The 15,962-nt window shown below is 45.7% G+C and overlaps 1 protein-coding gene and 1 long non-coding RNA gene across 2 annotated transcripts in view; both read left to right on the plus strand.

The window, feature by feature from the left end:
* Nucleotides 1-462: 462 nt before the first annotated feature.
* On the plus strand, nucleotides 463-14,052 carry LOC308283313. The gene is made up of 3 exons (XR_013961912.1): nucleotides 463-562; nucleotides 2,427-2,520; nucleotides 13,905-14,052. It is a non-coding gene; the product is annotated as an uncharacterized lncRNA (long non-coding RNA).
* Nucleotides 14,053-14,216: 164 nt separating this feature from the next.
* Nucleotides 14,217-15,962, plus strand: part of LOC308284382 (neurabin-2-like) — a gene marked incomplete at its 5' end in the record, with an annotated part of 63,155 nt that continues 61,409 nt past the window's right edge. The window contains 2 exons of the mRNA XM_080724981.1: nucleotides 14,217-14,231; nucleotides 14,763-14,919. Coding sequence (XP_080581107.1) covers nucleotides 14,217-14,231; nucleotides 14,763-14,919 — 172 coding nt within the window. The remainder of the gene's footprint in view (nucleotides 14,232-14,762; nucleotides 14,920-15,962) is intronic.

The raw sequence follows: 15,962 nt of genomic DNA on the forward strand, positions 1-15,962 counted from the left end.
AAAAGTTAAGGTATGGCAACATGACTGGTGTCATAACCCTATGACTAACCCTAACCCTATACCATAGCAACATTTATTTTACATTTTAAGAAGTAGCCTACACTAGTACAGCTGACCTGCGGAACCTGGGAATATACCATCTTGTCAAAATGGGGAGAATACAATTGTGGAGAATATCATTATAATGCCTTGTTTAAAAAGTGACCATTTTGGTAAATTGTGCATTTGTAGTCGCCTAATTTTACTGTAATTTAACAACATAATAACCAGCGCAAATAGACAAAGAGACATTCATGGATTTATATTTAAAAGTAACTTTTATTTTCCCCACATGGACCCAGGATATGGAAGCTGCATACCCCTGCCATACCCAATTGACGCCCCTGCTCTCACACGCACGGAGGCAGAACGAACGAACGTGGACAGAGAGAGAGAGAGAGAGAGAGAGAGAGAGAGAGAGAGAGAGACACAATGGAGGATGTTGTGTCCATCAGATCGTGATGATGAAAGATGAACGGAGCAACAAAAGGAGGATAAAATAAAAACCCAGCATGAAGTGAAGGTAAGACGTTAGCATTAGCATGCTGTGTGTGTGTGTGTGTGTGTGTGTGTGTGTGTGTGTGTGTGTGTGTGTGTGTGTGTGTGTGTGTGTGTGTGTGTGTGTAGTGTGTAGTAGTGTGTAGCAGTGTGTGTTTGTAGTGAAGCAGGAAGCTACAGATGCAGGAAGGAAACACCGCAGCCTCCTCAGGGTCCTAAAGCCCGGTGACTGTCACACCCACACCGGTGACCCAAACTAATGTGTGTCCCCTCCTCTGACTGAATGGCTGAATGTTGACATTAATCTCGGTTGTATTATAGTTAAATAGTTATTAGCTCATAGTTATTATAATTCCACTGTAGCTTAATGTCAGCTGACTCGACACAACAATAATAATAGTAAAACAGAACAGAGAGAGCAGCAACAGCGACCCCTGGAGGCACAGGATTCGCCGGGTCACAGATATCGGCGTGTAACACAAGCGGCAATAACGTTTTGACAGCTTTTTTATTTGTATTTTCATCTGGTTTCTTTTTACTGGATGATAAAAATCATATTAATAATAATAATAATAATGATGCGACGCCGTTTGTTTTGAGGCTCTGCTTAACACAACAACAACCAACCAAACACACACACAATGTGATGTTTTTGTGTGTGTGTTGTTTGTGTGACTCTGAGTCTGACTGTCAACAAAAGCCTCTTTCTAGCCAGCAAGGCAAGCACGCACACACACACGCACGCGCGCGCACACACTCGCACACACGCACGTGCATATAGGCCTATCTATGTGTTTGTATTGCTATGTTTGTGAGATGACTTCATCATTTTTGGACAGAGATTTAATGCTCAATGGCATTTTTTAGATCAATATTGCCATTTCAACTAGGCTATATAAACCTAAAGCCTTGAAAAAAAGCCCTAAAAGATAGCAGATCTACAAGCTCACAACGTGTCTGTGTGCTGCAAGATGTTTTGAGCTTATACTGTGTAGATCAGCCATCTTTATTTATTTTATTTAAGTACAAGTCATGTCATTAACTCTTAAGTTCAAGCCTTAAACCTACAACTAAATGTTTAGTGCATGGGTGGTCAACTTTGATGATGTAGAGGGCCACTATATTGCCACCTTCACTCCAGAGGGCCACTATATTTCCACCTTCACTCCAGAGGGCCACTATATTGCCACCTTCACTCCAGAGGGCCACTATATTTCCACCTTCACTCCAGAGGGCCACTATATTTCCACCTTCACTCCAGAGGGCCACTATATTGCCACCTTCACTCCAGAGGGCCACTATATTTCCACCTTCACTCCAGCGGGCCACTATATTTCCACCTTCACTCCAGAGGGCCACTATATTTCCACCTGCACTCCAGAGGGCCACTATATTTCCACCTTCACTCCAGAGGGCCACTATATTTCCACCTTCACTCCAGAGGGCCACTATATTTCCACCTTCACTCCAGCGGGCCACTATATTTCCACCTTCACTCCAGAGGGCCACTATATTTCCACCTTCACTCCAGAGGGCCACTATATTTCCACCTTCATTCCAGAGGGCCACTATATTTCCACCTTCACTCCAGAGGGCCACTATATTTCCACCTTCACTCCAGAGGGCCACTATATTGCCACCTTCACTCCAGAGGGCCACATTGCATATTGCCATGTCCTACTTTGTCATTCTATTATCTCATACAAAAGAAGCAAAAATAGCAGATCTACAAGCTCAAAACGCATCGCAGCTAGCTCGGAAGCTCGGTACAACTTCTGCGCAATGCACTATGGGGCGTTGGTAACCCGTGGATATGAATATTTTTCTGTTTTTAGATCTCTCAAACTCATAAAACAACCTTTTCCCTCAATCTATCCCTTTATTGATAGATTACACAAAGGACAGACAGGAGGCAGAGACAGGCAGAGGCTGGGAACGGGACTCGAACTGTCAGGCTACATCGAGGCGCCAGTGGTTCAGGAGGTACAGTAGAGCGGCCGCTTTGCCACCGCGAGGTTCCCGGTTCGATCCCGGGCTCCCCCAGAGTTGGTGTGGAAGAGTCCTTGAGCAAGACTCTGAACCCCTAACTGCTCCTTGCATGGTTTCTTCTGACATCGGTGTGTGTGTGTGTGTGTGTGTGTGTGTGTGTGTGTGTGTGTGTGTGTGTGTGTGTGTGTGTGTGTGTGTGTGTGTGTGTGTGTGTGTGTGTGTGTGTGTGTGTGTGTGTGTGTGTGTGAATTGGTGAATGTAATGCACAATCTATATAAAGTGCCTTAATGCAGTGTTTCTCAACCACTGGTCCTGGGGACCTTTGGTGTGCCCCTGAGAAGGGTCAAGTGTGCCCCTTGAAACTGCTTGAAAGCCAGTATTGTATTTATCATTTTGAAAATGATTTAATCTAGTGAAAACAGCCGATCTACAAGCACACCACGCCTCACGGTGCGAGGCGTGGTGTGCTTGTAGATCTGCTGTTTTCACTACTGTTGTGCGACAGCCTTGTATGATGAAGCAGGGCTTTACTTTGCGAAGAAACGTACAAATTTGAAACTTGGAGATACAAGGTTTCTTCCCGACAGTGAGGATATTTACACCCCCGTATTATGTTGGTGTGACCATGGATTCTTGGGACATGAAAAGTGTGCCCATGCAGAACAAAGGTTGAGAAACACTGCCTTAAAGTAGCCTGCTTCCAGACCAGAGACCCCGCCCACTCTCAGAGTGGACTCTTTCTCTGGTCTGGAGCTTAGTACATGAATCGGTTTTTATTTTCGGCTGTCCAATGAGCGCGCGGGGTGGGGGTGGGGGTGGGGTGGGTGACCGTCACCCACCCCACCCCCACCACCGTGGGTCTAACGAATATCCAATCCGCGAAGCAGTTGAAACGATTCAAACGAAGTTCACACACACACACACGCACGAGCGCACTGATTTCACCAAGCTGTTTAATGTTGATTACAAGTTTCTGGTCGCAGTTCTGTGTGGAAGCAGTCACTGGCATAGACAGAGACACACACACACACTCCCCGACGGTGCGTCGCGTCCACCGTGCGTCTCGATCACCGTGCGTCGCGATCACTCGCGCGCGGACACGCGCGTGCACGCTCGCAAAAAAGTCCCCCGTAAATCGCTCAGAATGGAGCACAGTTTCAGACTAAAGCGTGAGCTGAGTCTGAAATCAGGCTAGCCTTAAAGGGCCTACACCATGCTTTTAAAACTATATTTTTTGCATAAATATATGCTCAAAATTGAGTCTTAGACAGGTTTTAACCCTCAAAAAACACTCTGACCATTCTTTTTGTTTGTTCTAGCTCTACTATAATGAGGCTCTCCAGCTGCAATACCAAAACGGGAAAAAAAATTTTGTTTTGACTCTGAAAAAAAAACGGGAATCCGTGTGACGTCACACGGATCAACTCTCAGAACAGCACTGTTCTGAGAACCTGTGGAAAGCTTTTCATCTCTGTCTTCCCAAAACCAGAGAAAGACACAATGTACAGAAATAGGACTTTGTGAGGATAGAAGGTGCCAGTGGGACCCCAAAAAAAGGTTTTAAAATAGAAAAAGTGAAAATTCATGGTGTAGGTCCTTTAATGCAGCATTTATTGGATCCTAGATGCCCAGACTGCCACTCCTGGGCCTTTAGAACACATCAGTGAGTGTCCTCTGTAAACATAGAGGACATGCAGTAGCAGCGTTGATATCATCCATCATTCTTTATCACCTTTTATTGTTTTATTGTTTTCAAATACCCCCAGTTTAATATGAGCTTAACTGGAGCTCAGTGGTTCAAACAGTTTCAGGTCATTAACACTTTCCCAGCCTGGCCAGAACATTTCTATTATTGTATTATGATCTGAGACAGCATTCATTTTACAAGACAATCAGCGCGTCCCCGTCCTTCTTGAATGGCACCGTTCTTTTTTAGTTTTTCTTCTTTCAATGGCTATTGTTTACATACCAGCGAAGTGTCTCAATCTGCATTGGCATACAGTGGGGATTTTGGCCGAGTCGTCTTCCCCCCCGTGCGCTTCACATGCACGATCCGTGCACATCGAGGTAAGCGAATGTAATCCACTCTGTATGCAGCGCCCATGTCAACCTTTTTCTGATCAAAAACATCACGGACAGATGCTATGCTAACGCCTCCTCCTACAATGAAAGTGGACGGGACTGTGGCTATGCTGGCTGAAAGCTACCAGAAGCACTTCCGGTTCAGAGGGTTGAGAGAATGATCCTTTTAGATCAGTCGAAGAAGACATGGAGAAGAGCTGCCGATCTTTTTTTTTTTTATCATTATCATTTATTTCGTTTTTAATAACCTAGCACGGAAAATTCCGGTCCGGCTAATTTAAGTACAGAAGAAGTACGGTTTAATCCGGTTTTAATATTAAGTGGCTCCCTGAGGTTGAGAAAGGACCCTAACACAATCACTTCAAGATATTGTCATACCTAGTTGGCAAAACCTTGATATTTCATGTCCCGCTGTTTGGAATCCCCAAGGGGGATCAGGGTCAAGATTAGGAATATTCACCAGGTTAGCATTCACCTGCGTTGGCAGGTTAGCGTTCATCCACGATTCGGACTACTGGCCTCAACAACAACAGCATAGTTTTTGGGTTGTGGTATTTTGGGGCTTGTTCTTTGTCCCTAACACTTTCATGTCAAGGACCCCCAAAGGAATAGGTATTTGTCCAGGGAACCCCATGTGTCCAGGGACCCCCATGTGCCCAGGGACCCCCAGGGACCCCCATGTGTTCAGGGACCCCCAGGGACCCCCATGTGTTCAGGGACCCCCATGTGTCCAGGGACCCCAATGCAGGAAGAAGTGCTCCATCTTCATTTGCAGTTTTCAGGAAGGGATGAATGTGTGTGTGTGTGTGTGTGTGTGTGTGTGTGTGTGTGTGTGTGTGTGTGTGTGTGTGTGTGTGTGTGTGTGTGTGTGTGTGTGTGTGTGTGTGTGGATTTTACCCTTAATGTATACATACTGTACGTCTTATGTATGCATGGCTGCTCCTGCACACCACACTAGACATAAGACATTGTACCAAGTCTCATCAACTTGCCTCTTCTTATACTTCAGCTTAAGTCAAACACCTTAGGCCCATCGCTCCCAGTGGAGCATTGGCCATCAACGACTCTTCTCCATCCAACACGGCTTTGTCTGTCTCTTCAGCTCCGCCTCAGTGTCTCGTCTGCAGGTGTTTCCAGGCCTCCCTCTCTTCCTCTTCCCCTGAGGGTTCCATGCCAGGGCCTGGCGTGTGCTGCTGGTTGCAGGTTTTGTCAAGGTGTGAGAAACACCTTCCCCACTTTCTCCTCAGCATCTGTTTCTCCACTGACTCCCTTTCCCCCAGAGTTCCTCATCTCTGCTTTTGTTTGGCTCCCAGATCTTGAATATGCGCTCCAGACAGCTTGATGAAGTCAGACACACAAACCCTCTTTGATTCTGGAGATTCTAGTGAAGCTAAAGACCAAAACCCTGCAGTCAGTACCAAACACTGTCTTCTCCCCCACGGTGATGATACCAGACCCCCTCTAGATCAGTGGTTCTCAAACATCTCTGTCTCAGGTCACTCTGGTAAATAATCTTTTCATCCACAGAATCCCCGCCGGATTACATTGTTACTTTATAGAACCTTACATTTATGTCAAACATGTAGCCTAAATCTCTCTCGAAACAGTTTATGTCACGGGGTAAACTTGAGAGAATATCAGATTCCATTATTAGGACAGATAGAAAATACGTTTTATGCTGGGGTTTAACCCAGCATTTAACCCAGCATCCCTAGAGCATACATGGGCAACATGTGGCCCGGGGGCCACATGCGGCCCCCACCTTTACTTAATGCGGCCCTCAGGTCAGAATACTGAATATATTATTGATTTCAGCTGTTACAATTGCAAACATGAACTGCTTTAATTCTGTCTATATTAGTAGCTTAATGACCACTAGTATAGTAGTATTAAAATGTCTTTTTTTATGTCCAATGTATTTGTAATCAGGTTCATAACGTTAACATGAGTATATGAATACATGCGTTTGAAATTAAATCAAAATGTTACATTTCAGGATTCCAATTAAGAAATAACAAAAAATTATTCAGGATTCCAATTTAAAAGAAGCAAAAATAGCCGATCTACAAGCTCAAAACGCATCGCGCTGCGATGCGTTTTGAGCTTGTAGATCTGCTATTTTTCTTTCGGTTGTATGCAATACTAGAATGGCAAAGTAGGACGTAGCAATATGCAATGTGGCCCTCTGGAGTGAAGGTGGAAATATAGTGGCCCTCTGGAGTGAAGGTGGAAATATAGTGGCCCTTTGGAGTGAAGGTGGAAATATAGTGGCCCTCTGGAGTGAAGGTGGAAATATAGTGGCCCTCTGGAGTGAAGGTGGAAATATAGTGGCCCTCTGGAGTGAAGGTGGAAATATAGTGGCCCTCTGGAGTGAAGGTGGAAATATAGTGGCCCTCTGGAGTGAAGGTGGAAATATAGTGGCCCTCTGGAGTGAAGGTGGAAATATAGTGGCCCTCTGGAGTGAAGGTGTAAATATAGTGGCCCTCTGGAGTGAAGGTGGAAATATAGTGGCCCTCTGGAGTGAAGGTGGAAATATAGTGGCCCTCTGGAGTGAAGGTGGAAATATAGTGGCCCTCTGGAGTGAAGGTGGAAATATAGTGGCCCTCTGGAGTGAAGGTGGAAATATAGTGGCCCTCTGGAGTGAAGGTGGAAATATAGTGGCCCTCGCCATCATCAAAGTTGCCCACCCCTGCTATAGAGGGTATTGCATGATGCATAAAGTGAATGGCAAATCGAGTGGCTAAAGTGAGTTTAACATTGTTTAACATTGTTTAACATTGTTTAATGCAATCAGACAGCACTGTTCTGTGTGGATGTATGAGCTGTCAAGACCAGAAAGTAGTTTTCTGTTTGGATGTATGAGCTGTCAAGACCAGAAAGTAGTTTTCTGTTTGGATGTATGAGCTGTCAAGACCAGAAAGTAGTTTTCTGTGTGGATGTATGAGCTGTCAAGGCCAGAAAGTAGTTTTCTGTTTGGATGTATGAGCTGTCAAGGCCAGAAAGTAGTTTTCTGTTTGGATGTATGAGCTGTCAAGACCAGAAAGTAGTTTTCTGTGTGGATGTATGAGCTGTCAAGGCCAGAAAGTAGTTTTCTGTTTGGATGTATGAGCTGTCAAGACCAGAAAGTAGTTTTCTGTGTGGATGTATGGGCTGTCAAGGCCAGAAAGTAGTTTTCTGTTTGGATGTATGGGCTGTCAAGGCCAGAAAGTAGTTTTCTGTTTGGATGTATGAGCTGTCAAGACCAGAAAGTAGTTTTCTGTGTGGATGTATGGGCTGTCAAGGCCAGAAAGTAGTTTTCTGTGTGGATGTATGGGCTGTCAAGGCCAGAAAGTAGTTTTCTGTTTGGATGTATGAGCTGTCAAGGCCAGACAGTAGTTTCTTGCCACTCAGTAGGTGCTCCTGCTTAACTTCCTGGTATGATGATGATGATGTCACACGCACACCCTCTACTCTGGGGGAAGTAGTAAGTAAGTAAAGCCTTGCCGAGCCTTGTGGCCCAAAGACGGCTGGTGCCACTGTACTGTAGGGTTAAACAGATCACATCAAGCACAGTTTAAAGGACAACTTTAGTTTTTTACAACAAGGGTTCATATTTTAGATTGTAATTAAAGAATATAAAAGATGAGTGTTAAAATTATTTCATTTACTTCTTTCTATTGTTTTAGAGATTCTTATTTCAGTGGTTGGGGGCATGCGAACAAGTGGCTAAATATGTCATTTTACACAGAATAAGCCCATTCCCAAGATACAATGCAACCTTTCATGGTTGAATGTGACTTATGGGGGCTAGTAGTGTTACTGTATATAGCAGTAAAGAAACTGCTTGCTTATTGTGTCTAAAAATACATATTTAGCCACACATGCCCCCATGCGTACGCATGCCCCACATTTTAGCACAGTGAATGCGATAAAACAATAGAACGAAGCAAATTAAAACATTTTAACACTCACTTTTTCTTTTCTCTAATTACAATCTAAAATATGAACCCTTGTTGTAAAAAAACAAAGTTATCCTTTAACTCAGGTCTGTGTGCAATCTTAGCAACGTGGATGCATTTATTATTAGACATATTTTTCTCCTGCTTGGCTCTATTGTTCCATTAATGTAGCTATGCTGTTAATCAACTGTTAATCAATGCAGCTATGCTGTTGATTAGCTGTTAATGAGCTGCTCCTTTCACCTAACTGTAGAGAAGACTTTCAATCATTTCAGCTCAACAGACAAACCTCTGAGAAGAATCACATCTTATATCAGTATGAGAGAGAGAGAGACTGACTGACTGACTGACTGACTGACTGACTGACTGACTGACTTATATTGTATACACGTGTGTGTGTGTGTGTGTGTGTGTGTGTGTGTGTGTGTGTGTGTGTGTGTGTGTGTGTGTGTGTGTGTGTGCGTGCGTGCGTGCGTGCGTGCGTGCGTGCGTGCGTGCGTGCGTGCGTGCGTGCGTGCGTGCGTGCGTGCGTGCGTGCGTGCGTGCGTGCGTGCGTGCGTGCGTGCGTGCGTGCGTGCGTGCGTGCGTGCGTGCGTGCGTGCGTGCGTGCGTGCGTGCGTGCGTGCGTGCGTGCGTGCGTGCGTGCGTGCGTGCGTGCGTGCGTGCGTGCGTGCGTGCGTGCGTGCGTGCGTGCGTGCGTGCGTGCGTGCGTGCGTGCGTGCGTGCGTGCGTGCGTGCGTGCGTGCGTGCGTGCGTGCGTGCGTGCGTGCGTGCGTGCGTGCGTGCGTGCGTGCGTGCGTGCGTGCGTGCGTGCGTGCGTGCGTGCGTGCGTGCGTGCGTGCGTGCGTGCGTGCGTGCGTGCGTGCGTGCGTGCGTGCGTGCGTGCGTGCGTGCGTGCGTGCGTGCGTGCGTGCGTGCGTGCGTGCGTGCGTGCGTGCGTGCGTGCGTGCGTGCGTGCGTGCGTGCGTGCGTGCGTGCGTGTTACAATCACTCGCCTCATGTGCCCATGCTGACAATAACAGGAAATAAGCCCAAAGCACAAGCTTTTGTGTGTACTGTGTGTGTGTGTGTGTGTGTTGTGTAAAATCAGGCCAGGTTTACATGATGTGTCACTGTTTAGTGTCTGTTTATAACGACTATAACAATGGTATTGTTGTATTGTCTGTGTGTGTGTGTGTGTGTGTGTGTGTGTGTGTGTGTGTGTGTGTGTGTGTGTGTGTGTGTGTGTGCGTGCGTGTGCGCGTGTGTGCAAGAGCGCGTGCACGCAAGGGAGACAGACAAGTCAACAGACCATTGTTAACAGACGGAGTGTGTGTGTGTGTGTGTGTGTGTATGTATGTGTGAGTTATGACATCTTCTCTTCTCGTCTGATCACATGATCTTTCTCTTCTTCCTCTTCCAGTAGAGTTCACTCTGTCTGTCTGTCTGTCTGTCTGTCTGTTGATCCCCACACTGATCATCATATTGAGTGAACCCCTGGTGTCCCGGGGGTCCCAGGGGGGTCCAGGGGGGTCCCCCAAACAGGGACCATTGGCTGGGGGTCTTCGTCTGAAGCCAGTCTAGTCTAGTCTGCAGGAAAATGACGTTTCTATAACTTCTATTTTTAGAGCGTCCTCTCTCTCTCTCTCTCTCTCTCTCTCTCTCTCTCTCTCTCTCTCTCTCTCTCTCTCTCTCTCGCTCTCTCTCTCTCTCTCTCCTGCTGCTCTGGAGAGAGAGAGAGAGAGAGAGAGAGAGAGAGAGAGAGAGATACCTTTATTATACCAAGGGAAAGGAGTGATCGTGCCGCAAGGTCGTGGCGTGTGTGTCTCTGTCTGTGCCAGTGACTGCTTCCACACAGAACTGCGACCAGAAACATGTAATCAACATTAACAGCTTGGTGAAATCAGCGTGCGCGCGCATGTGTGTGTGTGTGTGTGTGTGTGTGTGTGTGTGTGTGTGTGTGTGTGTGTGTGTGTGTGTGTGTGTGTGCCTGGTGTGTGGTGTGTGAACTTCGTTTGAATCGTTTCAACTGCTTGGTGGATCGGATATTCCACCCCCCGCGCTCATTGGAGCAGCCGCAATATTTGGTTGGGAACGGGCGATTCATGTACCCAGATCCAGACCAGAGAAACAGTCCACTCTGAGAGTGGGCGGGGTCTATGGTCTGGAAGCAGGCTAGCAATCACCAGCGTCGACAGGTTAGCATTTCACCAGGTTAGCATTCACCAGCAGTAGTTTTACTGAGGTTAGGGTTAAGGTTAGGTTTAGATGTATCGCTGCCTTAAGTTGCTTTTTTGATACACTCGGACTGAAAGACCTGCTAAAAACCTTCCATCTCTCCCGAGATGGAAGGTTAACTCATGGATTCAGAGCGTTCTCTGTAAAATGTATTATTTATGGTTTAGTTATGTAAAGCAGGGGTTCCCTAAACATATTTGTCTCAGGGCACCCCATGAATATTTGTTTTAATCCGAGGCACCCCTACATTATAATTTTCACTCCCAGCACCTTATATTTATAACATATTGTCCTTGTTGGGTGGAAACCTTGTATGTCCAAAACCGTTCGTTTTGTATTTATCATCTATAAAATGTACTAAACTAGTGAAAACAGCAGATCTACAAGCACACAACGCCTCGCATCGCAAGGCGTTGTGTGCTTGTAGATCGGCTGTTTTCACTAGTTTTGTGCGACAGTCTTGTATGATGAAGCAGGGCTTTGCTTTACCAAAAGACGTACACATTTGAAACTTGGAGATACAAGGTTTCTGCCCGACAGTGACGATATTTTAGTGATTATGTTGCGAGGAAAACGTTGAGATAACAGCCATTTTGGTTAGAACTGACTGAAAATAACTTTCTACTTCAAGTTTAAAATGATACAAAATATTTTTTTCAAGTGTCCAAATAGATTCCAGATGTTATCAAATGATCTTGCGGCACCCCTGGACTGCCGCCGCGACACCCCAGGGTGCCCCGTCACCCCAGGGTGCCCTGTCACCCCAGGGTGCCTCGTCACCCCAGGGTGCCCCGTCACCTCAGGGTGCCCCGTCACCCCAGGGTGCCCTGGCACCCACTTTGAAAACCCCTGGTGTAAACACAGTACAGAGTTCAGTGTTGGGGAAGTTACTTTGACAGCGTAACTTGTACAGTTACAAGTAACTCACCATAACTTGATCAAGTTAAAGTTATAGCCCTGGAGAAATGGAACTTATAAAGTTTCTAGTTACATAGAACAAGTAACTTGAGTAACTTGAGTTACTTTTTTTTTTTTTCCAGCGTTAAATTGAGAATGTACATTTGGTGTACATGAAACAAAATATAATATCCTATAAAAAAAAGTCACATGCCAGTGTTTTATTTCAAAAAGGCTGAAATGTTCTTTAGTAAACATCTGTTCCTAAAATAAAGTAAAAAAAAAAAGAACATTATGATCTGTTGATGATCTGTTGATGTTCGTCAATCTTAACAAAACTTAAATGTAAAATTATAACTTCGCTTGTAACTTCTTGTAACTTGCAACTTGAACCAAAAATTACTCAAAAAGTATCTCAGTTACTTGACGAGTTACAGAAATATGAATGTAACTCAGTTACCAGCAAGTTACAGCAAAATGTAACTTAGTTAGTTACGTAACTCAGTTACATGTAACTTTAACTTCCCCAACAATGACAGAGTTACATAATACAGCTTTTAAGAAGCCAGAAACACAACACAGCTCCTCTCTCCTCCTCCAGTCGTCCAGGTTGTTGCTCAATGTGTTTCATGGACATGCAGGAACACAGCAGAGCCTCATGGAATCCATGGTGACATTCCTCCATTCCTCCATTCCTCTCTGCAGGCACGTCAGAGAGAAAGGCCATGGAGGGGCAAAATGTCCCCAAAATGGACCGCTTGTCCATCAGTCCTGCATGAGCGATAGAACAATGTACTGCATTCAATGATATGAGAGAGAGAGAGAGAGAGAGAGGGAGAGGGAGAGAGAGGGGGGGGGGGGGGACGGGGAGAGGGGGAGAGGGAGAGAGAGAGAGAGGGAGAGACAGTCAGAAAGACAGAAAGACAGTGTGTCTGTCTGTCTGTCTGTCTGTCTGTCTGTCTGTCTGTCTGTCTGTCTGTATTAGAGATAGCAGCACCTTTGACCTTAGCCTAGCCTCGCGTAGCCAGACAACTATTCCACAATCTCCGAATGCTATACAGAGTCTGGAACGGCAGCACCCGAATGGCGAGTATCGGAAGTAGCCACTGCTGCATGGAAGTTGGCGGAACTGTTAGTCCCACTGGAAACGTAACAGAAACACACTCGCACAGACAGAGTCATTCGGGCAGCATATTCTTGTTATGGGTGTATAGTTTAAGAAAACATTTGAAACCATCATGGAGGTAACAGCAACAACACCAGAGAAAGATGAAATAACACCCACAAAAATAATGAAAGGAGACTTAACGCTTCCAGTAGGACATGTTATTGCTACTGCACCAAGGAAGCGGTTGCGTCACATCCGCTTTATCTCGCACTCATCGTTTCTATCTCCGTTCCCCAGACTGTATGCCGGGAGCATTTGCAAATCGCGGAGGCAACAGTCTGGCTACGCGAGACTGACCGTAGCCGAGAGGAAGCCTTTAAGACCAAGGTCATTAAATACCAACCTCTGCTAAATACCATCTCAGAGCTGGACTGTAGGTGAAGACTACAGTATCTGTTTTTATATTTGACAGCCTCTAGGCCTATAGGACCCACAGGCTGGTTGTTAGAGGGTTTCAACATCTTGGGATGCCCAAAAACGCTGGCAAAGTATTGTACCGTCTCTGCTATGATTGGCAGCCACCACATAGTGGAGACGCTGTTACTTATAGCCATCGTAGAGCAGTGGTTCTCAACCACATTATTTTAGGGGGTCCTCAGATGATTAACGTAATGTGCAACATTGTTTTCTCTCTCAACAGTAAACAAACCAACATACCGTTTAAGTCTATAGAGGGTATCTGCACATTTCTAAAGTCACAGTTTAAGGACTTTTTAGTACCTCTAAAATGACAAATTAATCATTGGCCAAATTGTCAACTATTAGAGGCAGAAATTGTCTCTGGAACAACACATTTTGAGATGGGGGTCCGCGGCCAAACACATGTAATTATGGGGGTCCTTGACATGAAAAGGTTTGAGAACCACTGAATTAGAAGAAGGATTTAGACGACATATAGGAACGGGGAAAAGACTGGCACACATTTTCAAAATGTTTCAAAAAATAGCAGATCTACAAGCTCGGTGCCGCACTGTGAGCTTGTATATCTGCTATTTTTCAATAGCTAAAGCACACAATAATGGTTAAAGTACTGTGTAATAAAATAGTTCAAATGTGTGTGTTTGTTTCTCCTTCAGACTCAGGAAGTGAAAATCAACCGTGACCAGAATGCTTCCATCCTCATCATCCTCAGTCCTCGGGAGCGTTTGATTGGTCCACCATGATGAAGACCGAACCCCCAGCGGTCGCCGGGGGCAACGCCCCGCCCACCTCCACCCCCAGCCCCGCCCCCTCCGGAGGGGGGTCCAACCTGCGGAGCGCGTCCCCTCACCGGAACGCCTACGAGGCCGGTCTGGCTGCACTCAAACAGGTGGGAATCATTATAAATGGTTATTGTGAAATAACTGGATAGTTGATTATTACTGACGATGGAATTAGACCTACAAATCATGGGGATGAGACTGGTGATAGAATTAGACCTACAAATCATGGAGATGCCCCATCTTCCTTGATTTATAGATCCAACTTCATAGACAGTCCGATCCCCATGATTTGTAGCTCTAATTCCATAACCAGTTCCATCCCCATGATTTGCAACTCTAATTCCAATACCAGTCCCATGTACATGACTTGTAGATTTAATTTGATAGTCCCATCCCCATGATTTGTAGATCTAATTCCATCCCCCGCCCCATCCCCATAATATGAAGATCTAACTCCATGGACAGTCCCATCTCCATGATGTGTAGATCTAATTTTATAGACAGTCCATCCCCATGATTTGTAGATGTAATTCCATCGCCAGTTCCAACCGCATGATTTGTAGATCTGATTCTATCACCATTCCTGTTCTAAATACTATCTACCTATTAAAACAGGCTACGGACCACCTTAACAACATCTATCTATGTATTTAAACAGGACCACCTTAACAACATCTATCTATGTATTTAAACAGGACCACCTTAACAACATCTATCTATGTATTTAAACAGGCCACGGACCACCTTAACAACAAGCCCCCGCCCTCCCAGAAGCCCGCCCTGTTGCCCCGCCCCCCTGGGAGGGGCCAGCGCTACGGCTCCAACGTCCACCGCATCAAGAACATGTTCCTGCAGATGCAGCGCTCGCCAGGAGAGGGCGACAAGAGCGGTAAGGACTGGGGGGGTGCGTGGTTAAATGCCTAAACCCAGAGCCGTTGAAGAAGAGAGTTCCAAACATTGGAAGATTTGGAACTATGCCCATTGCCGCTCTGACATCATGCTCTGACATCACTGTGATGACAGGGGAACCACTCTACCAGAATGGGGTTGCCGCTCTGACATCACGCTCTGGCTTCACTGTGATGTCACACAAAAACATAATCCCTTTCATGCCCATATATGGAGTATCCTGATGTCATCAATATTAACTCATCTAGTGCCTATCCCGCGATGTCTCGCGAAATATTAAACGGTGTCTAAAGTGCCGATCCTGCGATGTCGCGCGAAATATACTGTACATACAGGAAAGCTGGCACTGGTTACCTTTGGTCCGGTGAATAAGGCTGGCACTGGTGAAGTCCGCGATTCGTTCCCATCGCACGTCCAACGTGCACGCAAAAGTGCCGCGTCCCATAGAAAACAATGGCTCTTCTGATCTTTACAGTCCATTTACGCAAAAAAAGACTTTTGATGCCAAGGATGGCATGGCGTTCTCGCTAAAATAGCACAACCATGATAACAAAGATCCTCCTACCTTGTTTACCGTCTGAACCGGAACTAATGGTGGGTGAATCGTGAGGGTCGTCAAGTGGGAATTTTGAGCTGTTTTTTCACGGGAAATTATACATTTTTAAAATAAAAAATATGTTAAAAACGGTTCTACAAATCTTTCCTACACAAACTAGACTGCTCCCCAGTCCTGTTAAACTCATGTGTTCTACGGGGGCCCCCCCACCCCTGCCTGTGATGCCAGGGGAACAAATCCCTTGCTTTTATGCCCATATATGGAGATCCCTGATGTCCACATCCCTGATTATGATTCTCCAGGTACAGAGGTGAAGCTGTCTCTGCCCAGGGTCTCCAGTCTAATATTAATAACCACAGGAGGAGGTGTTGGGTTTAATAATAATAATAATGATTCTCCAGGTACAGAGGTGAAGCTGTCTCTGCCCAGAGTCTCCAGTCTAATATAATAATAATAAATATAGCTGC

Source organism: Nannobrachium achirus, assembly GCF_963921795.1.
Source record: "Nannobrachium achirus genome assembly, chromosome: 4".
NCBI lineage: Eukaryota > Metazoa > Chordata > Actinopteri > Myctophiformes > Myctophidae > Nannobrachium > Nannobrachium achirus.